Source organism: Malania oleifera, chromosome 1 (assembly GCF_029873635.1).
Source record: "Malania oleifera isolate guangnan ecotype guangnan chromosome 1, ASM2987363v1, whole genome shotgun sequence".
Classification (NCBI taxonomy): domain Eukaryota; kingdom Viridiplantae; phylum Streptophyta; class Magnoliopsida; order Santalales; family Ximeniaceae; genus Malania; species Malania oleifera.
In genome coordinates, this window is record NC_080417.1 from 10,914,310 (window position 1) to 10,927,561 (window position 13,252).

The following is a 13,252-nucleotide window of genomic DNA, read 5'->3' on the forward strand; positions in this document are numbered from 1 at the left end:
AATATTTTCCTAACAAATTAGTATTTTCAAATTGTTAATTAATGCATCTATTGTGAGTATTTAAAGAAATAGTAAATTTTGTATTATTGTCATCTTATTTATAATCATTTCCCCTTCTTGCCACTTGGTATATTGAGAATGATATATGAAAGAGAGGGGAAAAGTGAGAAGAAAAAGTGAAAAATAAAATAATTTTTTGGTGTAACAGTCCTGTAGCGGTTACGTAACGGTCGCGGTCTGCAACGGCCGCTACAATCGTGATTTTTCTTCCCACCAATTTCGCGGTATGTAACGGTATTGGTACCCAAAAAACTGTTACGTAACGGTGTTATGTAACGGTCGCGGCCTTTATTTAAAACCATGGTTATGCCAAGTAATGTGCTTGCAGCTCTACGAAGTGGAAAAATAGTAATATTGACTTGGGCAGGAGATATGCCTGGAAAATGACCCAGTGGCTTATTTTGATGCATTAGGAGAGCAACATAGGGGTATTACAGAAAGAAGCCTTCTCTACAGAGTATTGAACATTGTTTGGGGTGTATTCTCCTTTTGCCGAGGTTTTGGAATTTTTACACTAGATCTATGAAAGGCTTGACTGCTTATTTTTGTGAGTTTTTGCCCTATATTTGCATATGGGTAACACCCTATTCTGCCCAGCTCCAACAATACATTGTTGAAATATTTTCTAAAATAATTGATTTTATGGGTTTTTCAAAGTCTTCCATTTATGAATTCTCTAAAGCTTTCATGAGGAGCATTTAATGTTATCTGGGTTAGTCCCACATTGGAAAAAGTGGAAAAGAAAAAGTCATTAATAAATGATAAGGTGAAATAATCTCTTAAAGTTGGTTAAAAGATAGTGCTAGTGTGTACTCTAGTGTATTGAAACACTGTCTACACGTGCGTGCGCACGACATGGGCTGTAGGGCACTAGTGGCGCTTTTAGTTGGTGCATAAACACTTAGCACTTTGCACACATGCATCGTTGTGAGATCGTGACTGTTGATCATGATCGGATGACTTAAAATTAATCATATATTTTTTATAAGATCAAGTGATGCAATCCGAACCGTATAAATAATCTAATGATCAAAATAATTGATTTGCCAGAATGTCTCGACCAGGGCGCAATCAGGAGTCCTTGAAAGAGCAACCAGGTCTACTAAAAGAATTGAATATATTCCTGACTGTGTCGACCAAGGATCGACCAGGGCGCGACTAGGTCGACGCCTGGTCGATTTCAGAAATCTACTTGGTGAATGGCAGTTAATGAAACAAATTTGAACAGATGTAACCTTTCGAAAAAAGGCATAATTTTGTCTATTTAAAAACAGAATGAACTCCAAGAATCTATAGAAATATTCAATCATTCTCTCATTCTCTTTCTTTCAAAATGCTTTCACGAATTATATTTTTTCAATTCTGGGTTCTGTTTTCTGCAAAAATAGAATTCCAGAAATTTGTTCAGATTCCTTTAAGGGTATTTGTGATCAGTTTTTCGTTTGTGTATAACGCAAACTGATATCAGATTATATTCTGGGCTTCATTATATCCTGAAAACGTATTTGCTGACTTAATGCACATCGATCTGGTGGGGGCAAATAACGTTTTAAGGAAAATGACATTGTAACGTGCCTTTAAGCATTTTCTATTCTGCAGCATTTTATACATTTGTTATTCTACAATCTTAAAACGTTATTTATAAAATGGTTGGTTCTTCGACCTTGAGGGAATTCGCTGCGGATTTTGTCAAATTTTAACAATTTGATGGAAGCAATTTGAGGCATTGGCAGAAAAAGATGCACTTTCTTCTTACGGGTCTCAAAGTGGTGTATGTTCTGACCACCCCCAAGCTTGCTGTGAATGAGAATGAGACTTTGGCTCAAGGACGTGCAAGGCTAAAATGGGAACAAGATTATTATATGCAAATGATGGGAACAAGATTATGATATATGCAAATGCCACATTTGCAATTCAGTGTTAGAGAATATGTTCGATCTGTATATGGCTAGTGTAAAAGAGTTGTGGGATGCACTTGAGGCTATGTATTTCACAAATGATGTGACTAGTAAAAAGTTTCAGACTAGAAATTTTTCCAATTATACCATGCTGATAGTAGGCCTATTGTAAAGCAGTTTCATGAGATTATGCTTATTTTTAACCAGTTTAATCAACATTATATGAAAATGGATGAATGCATTTCTGTTTCGTCTATTATTGATAAGTTACTTTCATCCTAAAAAGATTTTAGAAAATCTTTGAAGCATAGGAAGGATGATATGTCTCTTGAACAACTGGGCCAACATTTCCAAGTTGAGGAAGTGTTTAGGAAAAACCAGAAAGGTGCATAATAGCATACTTCCAAAGTGCATATGATGGAAGGAGGAAGTTCTAAACATCCCAAACATCCCAAGAAATGGAATTTGAAGAGGAAGTCCAATTCTATCAAGAATCAAAATAAGAAAAAGAAAGGTTCATGCTTCCATTGTGGAAAACCTGGACACTACAAAAATGAGTGTCGTCTTCTCAAGAAAAAGCAAGATGGAACAAACTCTAACAAGTTCGTGGCTATGATTTCTGAAATTAATGTTGTTGAAAATGACTGTGCATGGTGGATTGACTCAGGTGCAACAAGACATGTTTGCAAAGACAAGAGTTCATTCTTAAAGTATGAATCGGTGGAAAATGACAATGTTCTCTACATGGGAAATTCGTCCACTGCTGTAGTCAAAGGCAAAGGAGATTTCACTTTTGAATTTATTTTTGGAAAAAGTTTGACTCTTACTGATGTATACCATGTACCAGAAATTAGGAAGAATTTAGTTTCTGGAAGCCTACTTAATAAGTTTGACTTTAACTTTGTGTTTGAATCTGACAAATTTGTACTCTCCTAGGGTGGAGTCTTTGTCGGAAAAGGCTATATGTATGAGAGTATGCTTAAGCTTAATATCAATAAAGTGAATGTTTCTATTTATATTGCTGATTCACTTTCTTTATGGCATAATCGTTTAGGACACATTAATACTACAAAATTGCATGATATGGCTAATATGGAATTAATTCCTAGATATGGGAATGACATGGATGATAAGTGCAGTGCATGTATTAAAACCAAAATAACCAAAAAACTTTTTCCTAACAAAACTGCTAGAATTTTTTCTTTACTTCAATCAGTGCATAGTGATGTATGCGACTTACATGGTACACCTACCATAGGAGGCAAAAAATATTTGTAACATTTATAGATGATTTTTCTAGATTCTGTTATGTTTATCTTATGCATACTAAAGATGAAGTAATTGATAAATTTAAGGTTTATAAGGCAGAAGTTGAAAACCAATGAGACACTAAGATAAAATGTCTTAGATCGGATAGAAGAGGTGAATATCACTTCCCCGCTTATTGTGAATCAATAGGTGTGATACATGAAAATTCTGTAGCATATACTCCACAACAAAATGGAGTGGCAGAAAGGAAAAACCGAACATTGGTTGAAATGGCCAATGCCATGATGTCAAATTCAGGACTAAGTAGTGGTTATTGGGGTGAAGCCTTACTAACTGCTTGTCATATATTAAACAGAGTTCCTTTTAAAAGGACTGAGACTTCTCCATATGAGTTATGGAAGAAAAGAAAGCCTAATTTAAAATATCTTAAGATTTGGGGTTGTAGAGCAATTGTAAGGCTTCCTTAGCCTAAGATATGAAAATTAGGTGAGCGAGGTATAGAATGTGTATTCCTTGGATATGCTGAACATAGCAAAGCTTATAGATTCTTGGTTATTGAACCAATGATTCTATAGGAGTTAATTCAGTGATAGAATTTAGAGATGCATAATTCTATGAAAATAAGTTCATTTCCATGTAAAAGGTTAGTGATCAAAATAAATCAGTGGAGACTTTGAAACCACTTCGTACTAGTGGTGAACCTTCTGAACCCAGTGAACCAGGAGGAGTAAGAGGAGGAGAACAACAAAGTCTTTTGGATTAGACTTCATAATCTACCTAGTATAAGGTACTAGAGAATCACATTCTAGACAAACTATAATTTTTCCAAGTGTGGAATCAGATCCTCTTACTTATGGAGAGGCAATGAAGTCTCAAGATTTTGCATTTTGGAAAGAAGCTATAAATGATGAAATGGATTCTATCATGGGTAATAAAACCTGAAAATTGGCTGATTTACCTCCTGGATCAAAACCAATAGGTTGTAAATGGATCTTCAAAGAGAAAATGAAGGTAGATGGAATAATTGACAAGTTCAAAGCAAGGTTAGTAGCTAAAGGCTTTACTCAAAAGGAAGGCATAGACTACTTTGATACTTATGCTCCAGTTGCTAGGATTGCAACTATAAGAGTCTTGCTTGCCCTAATTTCCATCTACAAGTTCGAAATCCATCAAATGGATGTAAAAACTGCATTCTTGATTGGAGAATTGAATGAAGAAATTTACATGGAACAACCTGAAGGCTTTATTATGATAGGAAATGAATCTAAAGTATGTAAATTGGTTAAGTCTCTTTATGGACTTAAACAAGCCCCAAAACAGTGGCATGACAAATTTGACCCTTGTTATTCTTTCTAATGGCTTTAGAATACATGAATCTGATAAATGTATATATAGTAAGATCAATAGAAATAAAGGTGTAATTATTTGCTTATATGTTGATGATATGTTAATTTTTGGTACTAACATTGAAAGTGTTGAAAGTGCTAAGAAATTGTTGTCATCTAGCTTTGATATGAAAATATGGATAATGCAAATGTGATTCTGGGTATTAGAATAATTAGAAACAATAATAAATTAGTTCTCACCCAATCACACTATATTAAAAAGATATTGAAAAAGTTTAATCATTATGACTACAAATCTGTTAGCACACCTTTTGATGCAAATTTGAAATTATATCCTAACACTGGTAGAGCAGTAAATCAGTTAGAATATGCTAGAGTTATTGGTTGCTTGATGTATGCTATGACTTCTACTAGACCTGATAATGCATTTGTTGTAGGTAAATGGCATACATTATGAAGGATATCCTATTGTTTTAGAAGGATTCATAGATGCCAGTTGGATCACTGATCGTAATGATCATACATCAACCAATGAGTGGATATTCACCCTCGGTGGAGGAGCTATCTCATGGGGTTCAAAGAAGCAAAGCCTTATAACAGATTCCACTATGACATCAAAATTTGTGGCTTTAGCTTCTTGTAGTAAAGAGGCAAAATGGCTTAGGAATTTGCTATTAGAAATTCAAATTTGGCCAAAGCCTATGCTACCTATATCTTTGCATTGTGACAGTGAGGCAACTTTGTCATGGGCATATAGTAATATATATAATGGTAAATCTAGATATATTGGCCTAAGACATAGTTATGTGAGGCAATTACTGATGGTGTAATTACCATAAATTTTGTGAGATCAAGCCAAAATTTGGCTGATCCATTAACAAAAGGACTTGCAAGAGATATGGTCTAGAAAACATCAAGGGGGATGAGACTTAAATCCATAACCCATAGTCACCAATGATGGAAACTTGACTCAACACTTGAAAATTTTAAGCTCTTGAGTTCAATGAGCAAAGTACATCATATGTAGTGACTGAAAGCACTAAAATGTATGTGCACATAATCCATCCCAAGGAAAATAGTGCTTTGTACTTGTAATGTGAAAAAGGTGAAGGTTGAGCTTAAGCTCTTAATAGGATTAAAATAGGTTCTGTGAGGTACTTTAATTGCAGGGGTACCTTTGATAAACCTACCTATATGAGTGTCGAAAGTGGTGCCGCTTCCTATGAGAAATGGATTTATCTCTAGAGCACTTATCAAATTGGAATATAGATGCAAGGCCAATCCATGCGTTCGTCTACTAGGTATTCCTGATTAACTTTGATATGTATTCACTAAGTAAAGGTTCAAGTTCTAAAAATACTTTCATTTATGCATAAATTTTCTCTTATCTGAATAAATTGTTTTTCATATATAAATTGAAAATGTTGGGGGAATGTTGAAATATTTTCTAAAATAATCGATTTTATGGGTTTTTCAAAGTCTTCCATTTATGAATTCTCTAAAGCTTTCATGAGGAGCATTAAATGCTATGTGGGTTTGCCCCGCATTGGAAAGAGTGGAAAAAGGAAAAGTCATTAATAAATAATAAAGTGAAATAATCTCTTAAAGTTGGTTAAGAGATAGAGCTAGTGTGTATTCTAGTGCACCCACCGTCTGCGCGCGCGCCCACGCGCTTGGCGTGGGCGCTAGTGGCGCATTTAGTTGGCGTGCGCGCACACGCACTTTGCACGAGATCGTGACTGTTGATCATGATTAAATGACTTAAAATTAATCTTATATTTTTTATAAGATCAAATGGTGCGATTCGAACCGTATAAATAATCTAACGGTCAGAATAATTGATTTTCTAGAATGTCTCGACCAGGAGACCTTGGAAGTGCTGCCAGGTCTACTGAAAGAATTGAATATATTTTAGACTATGTCAACCAAGGCCTGACCAGGGTGCGACCAAGTCGACACCTACTCGATTTTAGAAATCTGCTTTGCGAATGGCAGCTAATAAAATAGATTTGAACATATGTAACCTTTCGGAAAAAGCATAATTCTGTCTATTTAAAGACAAAATGAATTCCAAGAATCTATAGAAATGTTCAATCATTCTTTCATTCTCTTTCTCTCAAAAAGCTTTCACAAATTATATCTTTTTCAATCCTGGGTTCTATTTTCTGCAGAAATAGAATTCTAGAAATTTGTTCAGATTCCTCTAAGTGTGTTTGTGATCAGTTTTTCGTTTGTATATAACGCAAATTGATATCATATTATATTCTGGGCTTCATTGTATTCTGGAAACATATTTGTTGACTCAATACACACCGATCTGGTGGGGGCAAATAACGTTTTAAGAAAAATGACATTGTAACGTGCCTTGAAGCGTTTTCTGTTCCGCAGCATTTTACACATTTGTTGTTCTACATACATTTCTACTATCCCTTCAATCTCACCCCTTTGTCACCCCACCCACCAACCCTTGGACAAAAAGGTATCAAAATGAGCTCTAATATGCAATTGAGCTGGTTGTTACGTGGAAACAGAACATGGAACAGACATAAAGGTCTAATATAACTTATGATTTAGTGCTCAGCCCCAGCAGCATGTTTCTACTATCCCTTCAATCCCATCCCATTAAGTCTCCCCCTCAAGCCTCTACCCCTCGACAAGAAAGATATTAAAGTTTACTCTAATGTGCAATTGAGAAGGTTGATACTTGCAAAAAGAACAATGCATGCACATAATGATCTAAGATAAACCTATATTAGGATTTCTTTTTTTGATTTCTAGTGGGGCAAAATTTCCTACACAGATATTTAGTATCAAGTAAGTTATGAAATATACTTGAGCTCTAGAAAGCCACTCATCTCAATTGCTCCACAGAATGATACTTCTCCATCACCTTGAGAAAAGTGCATATCCCCAGTACTAAGGTTAGCTCCATCAACAAAAACTGGAAGGTATATCTTTGAACCACTACTAAGATTTTTGATGTCACAATTTCCCCCATTCTCTCTTCCCGGAATTGTTCTTGCAGCTTCCCTAGCAATTCTTTCCCATTCAGGAGTTCCCCCTTGGATCTGTACAGAATTGCAACTTGTTAGGACAAACCGTTTCCTACAATCAGGCAGCTTGTAGAGTTACAATTTCATCTATTCATTTTTATACTGAAAATAGAACTTTTTCCTACTGGTAGGGAGCTGGTAGATTTTCAATTTTAGCTGTTCATGTTTATTCTAAAATTGTTAATGCTTGCATGTGTTGTCACAATTAACCATTGTCAAAATCATGCTGATGTAAATTGGCCACCAAGGTCAATATATTTGAGCAGCTAGCAATTTAGATTTTAGATTTTATGTTGAAATAGAAGAATTTAAATCAAGAGGATAATCATGTGGGAATTGATTGTAGTAGTGTTCCACTTTTGTACCTTTCCCAGGAGGCACCCTTTGGTTGTTGGCAGGTTTGCCAGCGGTCGTGAATGCAAAACCTCACAAAGTTTCAGAGACTCTGGACCATTTTCTTCTAGTTCTCTCTCCCTTTCATTCCATATATCCAGTAGTTCCTTTGAAGGTGCAGTTCCAATTATTCCAGGGTGAGTTAAACCAGGAAAGCGTACACCTGCAATGCATATTTAACTGGACAGCTAGTGCAAAATTAAGTGATAATGATATGTTAGAAAATTATAGTACTTGTTGAACATAATTATTTTTCCCTCCAAACTTTTTAACTTCCAAACAGAGCCCACAACGTGATCAAGTCATCTGCGCGTCTATGCACAAGGAAAAACAGAAATGCAGGGTAATCACCTGGTATGTGAGGGGAGTAGGCATATATTCCTTCGAAATACCAGATAGCTTTGGTTGCACAGGGAAAGTGGTCAGTCAAAAAACCACCCCCATTTTCCCTGTCAAATGTTGCTGTATAGCCCCATTCATCTCCAGGGAGTGGCCCCAGGTTGCATATTTCAACTGCTAGAAGATCACCGGGCTTGGCTGGAACACCATCTGTGTCCAAAACTCTGATTGGTCCACTGAGATAATGAACCTGGGCCATTTATCGGTTGATCAGAATTTTTAAAAATTTCAAAAATGAACTTCTAATTTTAATTATTATTAGTTTTTTGAGGGGTGGAGGGGGGGAGGAAGTTGGTTCACAATGGAACATCTGGTAAGGAGCATGGCTAATCTAGCATCCTACAACTCTTGAATTTACATACTGGGAATCGAACGCCCAAACTCAAAGAGAGTGCAGCTGGGTATGCCACTGTCTGCCCTAAGTAGATATTGGTGATGGGTTTCTCTGGCAGTATAAGTGGGTCGTGTCTTCTAAGTCAGGGCATCTCTCAAAGAAGATCTCATTATCTGCAGTGTGTGACCTGCTGATGGTGCGTAAATAGTGTTTCACCATTGACACACGCCTTCATTCTTTGAAGCACCTGTGAGTAAAATATGTGGATTAATAAGTCTTAATGTCTCATGCTCGGGTTTAGATGGGAGAAGATTCTCCTGTGAGTAGGGAGAAGTTTGTGGTACTCACAGTACAGAGGTCGATGGTTTTCACATCAACAGCGGAATCATCATCCCTAATAGCACCCGCTGTCCAGTCCACCATCTCGATTCTGAAGATGGAGCCAGCTTTAACCTCTGCAACCGGGGGAATTTGAGGATGCCAGCGGTTGTGAAGAGGGAGCTTCTGCTCCCATGGCCTCTTCTTCAGGTCTATTGGCACCACTACTGTGGGAGTTGGTGGAGCCATGGGTGATCAAAGAAGAGAAGAGGCAAACGCTTGGCGATGTTTTTCACCGATTTGTGATTCTAACAAAATGGCATCCATTTACATTATTGGAGTAGGTTGTCTAAACTACAACTAGTACTTTAGTAGCCGACAAATGGCAGTCGCATTTGTCTCGTCTTTTATTTTTTCTCCCAATGGGGTCACTGGCACTTTACTTCCTGGGGAAAAAAGATAAAGAAAAATGGTCCTAGGAACATGAGGCACTAAACTTCTACTCTCTTCTAGTTTATTTGACTAACCCAACATTTCACAATTATTGGTTATCAGAGAGCCTCTGCAGTCCTATATAAAAGAGAAGAAATTTTGGCTGCTTCTCAAACACTTTGTAATCTTTCTAAGTTTGGACTGGCCCTAATTTAACAACCGAGGAAAAAAAAAAGTACAAGCAAACATGAGAATTGTTTGAATTCACCACTTATGTTTCAAATGTGCTGCATCAAGATAATTTTAAAATTTCTTGGTATATCAAATAAGTTTCTTGACCTAGGAAAAGCAAAACATGGTATGTTGTGTTTTTGAGCTAAATTGAGCCAGCATAATGAGATATTTAAATTTGACTTGATCCTATAATTGTTGAATTTAAGTACATTAATCCTGGGGGAGGGGACTTAAAACTCAAGCTTAACTTGATTAATATGCATTTGGTCATTAAATAATATTAAATAAGAGTACAAGTTTTTAATGTAAAAAATTAGAAATAAAAAAAAGTTAGGTATGTTTACACTTATAAATATAAAATTAATAAGATTACAGCTACTTCATTAGGCTGGTGACTTTCGAAACTTGGTTTCGACTTATGGTGACCTTCATTCTTGAAAATATGATGTCTAACATATATTCATATATATTTTTTTGGAATTCAAATTCAGTAATCTAAACTTTTTGGCAATGAACTCGATGTCGGGTATCAACAATAAAATGAAATGAAACAAAATTAAATTTGTCCTTATATTTTTAAATATATTCTCAACTCATTTCATTTAGCATACTAACAAGTATTCTTAGAAAACATAGGATTCTGCAATCTAATTCTTATGGGAGTGAAAGGAAATTCTTTTGGGACCAAATTGCTTTCATTTATTTTAGTTGTTTGGATAATAATATTTTTATTTAAAATACTAAATTATTATATACCCCATAAATTAAAATCAATAAATATAAAGTTAGTTTTTTTTTTATTTTATAATAATATAATATAAGTTTTGAGGCCGTTTTATCCCAAAAAATAACTATTTTTGTTAATTGGAAAATGCCGACATTTTTAGATTTTGAAAATTGAGATATTTTGGATCCATTTAATTAGGCATACATTCTTGGTAAGCTTGTGTTAAAAATAAGATTATTCTTCATATATTATCTATATACAGGTTGGATTTTTAAGTAAATCAAATACAAACATTAATTTATTTTTGTAAATCTTACAAAACAAACTAAAGGCAACATTTAATTTTCAAGAATGTCATTATATGAGAAATATTTTTGCAAACCAAAAGGTCCTAGAAGGTATTTGCATAACTTGAGATTGACTCAATAAGTATTTCTTTGGATTAAGAATTTTACTTGGAGAAAAGAAAAGAAAGGAAAATAAGGGGGAAACATATTTTTTCTTTTATTTTCCTTTTCTATTAAATACTATAAAAAGTAAAAATTTATTTTAATATAATTAAAAATTAGGCAAAATTAAATAGTAGTGATGTGTAAAATCAAAATATCTTTCATAAATTTGGTATATTTTTTATTTTCTTTGGTAAACAAATAGGAACATATGAATTTCTTAATATTTTTCTTTTCTTTTCCTAATATTTTAGGGAGTGAGTGGAGCTCGAAGTCCCATTTATCAATTCAGGAATAAAATTTCTATTTAAAATTTGTGAAGTGCACCCCAAAAATTTACAAAGAAGAAATACATTGGTTTCTTGTAGATATTGTTTTTTGAAAGATGCAGGACTACCATTTCTTTTCTAGTACGTTTTAGTATGTTATTACTTGTTTGGTTGACAAGAGTGTGAAAGAAAAATAAGATTTTGAATTCTCTCTGCTCCCTAGGATCAATGACTTTGTTAAAAAAAAATGGAAAAAAAGGAAGACAAAAAAAGAAATATATTTTAAATTATATTTTCTCTTTATGTTAAATAGAATTAAAAATAAAATTATTTTAATATAATTAAAAAATAAAATATTTTTGATGCATAAAATTGAAATTTTATTCATTGACTTGTTATTTGTTTATTTAATTTTTTAATTTTCACTATAACCAAAATAAAAAAAAAAAATTTAAATTTCTTTATATTTCTTTTTTATATTTTTTAAGTTCCAAAAAAAAGAAAGAGGGGAATTATAGAAGAGAAATATAATATATTCTTGTTAAATAATATATTGTGACATATCAATAAATTTTTAGGTAAAAGACACTAATCTCTCTTAAGTTTAGTAAAAAAATTGGGATAAAAGAGGTTTAAAAAATATTACAAACTTTTCCTGAAATTTATCTAAAAGATAGAAATTTTCTTCAAAAACTTACCTTTTTACAAGACATGGGAAAAGATTTGTACTAAGTTTATGAAATTCTTAAAACCTCAAAAGAAATCCATAAGATATATAAAATTTGGGGTGGTTCCTAAAGGTTGGTATCTTTTGCTCTATTTTTTTCCCCCTTCTAATAAAGAAGGGAAGAAAAACCTTCAAGCATTAGAGAATCAAGTAAAAAGGAAGCAGCAGAAGGAAGGAAAATTTGCAGGGAATCAAGTGAAAAAAAAGTAGCAGAAGATAAATCAGCTTATAGGCCAAATTAATAATGGCTCCCATAAAGAAATTTCCTGCTGCATGACATCCCTCAAAATTTGGAGCTTCCATTTTGTGATTATAAGGATTCGTCCAAGGTGGGTGTTAATCGGATGAGTGTAGCATGCAATTTAGCGCCATTAGTTTAGGACTCTTGAGTTGATAAAGATGATGGTACAAAATGAAGTGAAGAACTCACAACAGATTGATCGACATGTTTGATGTCGTGCGCGGAGTAGTCATGAGTGATTCCTCCGCCGCTGAAATCGACCATCTCTACCCTGAAAATCTCTGCTTCTGTAACCTCTGCGACAGGGGGTATGTCCGGATGCCACCGGTTGTGCAGAGGAAGCTTCTGCTCCCATGGCTTCTTCTTCAGGTCTATGGGCACTACCAGTCTCGGACCTCGTAGGGCCATGAAAATTCACCCTAGTTCTCGAACTTGATCTTGCTGAAAAGAGGGGATGATCCTTCTTCCCTCTTGAATGGAGTGGTTGTATTCGTTCAGACTTCATTTACAGATGGAAGGTTTTGAAGCTTCGCCTTACAGCTCATTTTTTCACTTTTTTTTTTTTTTGTATTTTTGTATTTTTATGTTTAATTAGTGGATGGACCACCTGCAGACTGCAGCTGATTGAACCTTTGATGCAGATTCCTGGAGGGTCACTCATCCACCAAACTTTCCTCTGCCATCAGGTAACCACAAGTAGTGTTAAGCCTACTCATGGTGGAATAATAATTCATGCCTGTGCTTGTCGCTTTGTCTGCCTGAGTAGTTTGGAATTCGTGGGAGAAAATGCAATTGCAATTTAATATGGTAGGCTGCAGCATATTTTATATATATATATATATATATATATATATGTATGTATATTTATGTATGTATGTATGTATATTTATGTATGTATGCATACTGAAAAGACGAAATGTACAGAGTTTTATATAACAAAGGACCGTCGTGGTGATTTGAAATTCTAATTTCAAGTTTGCACCCAATATCTATATATCATCTATAATTGTCGCTATATGTCTTATATGCATGCATGAGTTTTAGGCATGTAAGATGCTCTTAAATCACCATTTAGTCTCAAAAGCTTAGGGATGGGCCAATAA

The 13,252-nt window shown here is 34.5% G+C and overlaps 1 protein-coding gene across 2 annotated transcripts in view; it reads right to left on the reverse strand.

Annotated features, from left to right (window-relative positions):
- Positions 1-13,199, reverse strand: part of LOC131152443 (uncharacterized) — a 21,985-nt gene extending 8,786 nt beyond the window's left edge. Inside the window, exons 1-4 of one of the 2 annotated variants that reach the window (XM_058104334.1) lie at positions 12,339-13,199; positions 8,371-8,608; positions 7,992-8,182; positions 7,406-7,641 (exon numbers count right to left, since the gene is read on the reverse strand). In XM_058104334.1, the coding sequence (XP_057960317.1) occupies positions 7,406-7,641; positions 7,992-8,182; positions 8,371-8,608; positions 12,339-12,557 (884 nt within the window). In that variant the 5' untranslated portion in view covers positions 12,558-13,199. Of the gene's footprint in view, positions 1-7,405; positions 7,642-7,991; positions 8,183-8,370; positions 8,609-9,100; positions 9,582-12,338 lie in introns of those variants that run through there. The other variant, XM_058104335.1, reaches the window with a different exon arrangement.
- Positions 13,200-13,252: the final 53 nt, after the last annotated feature.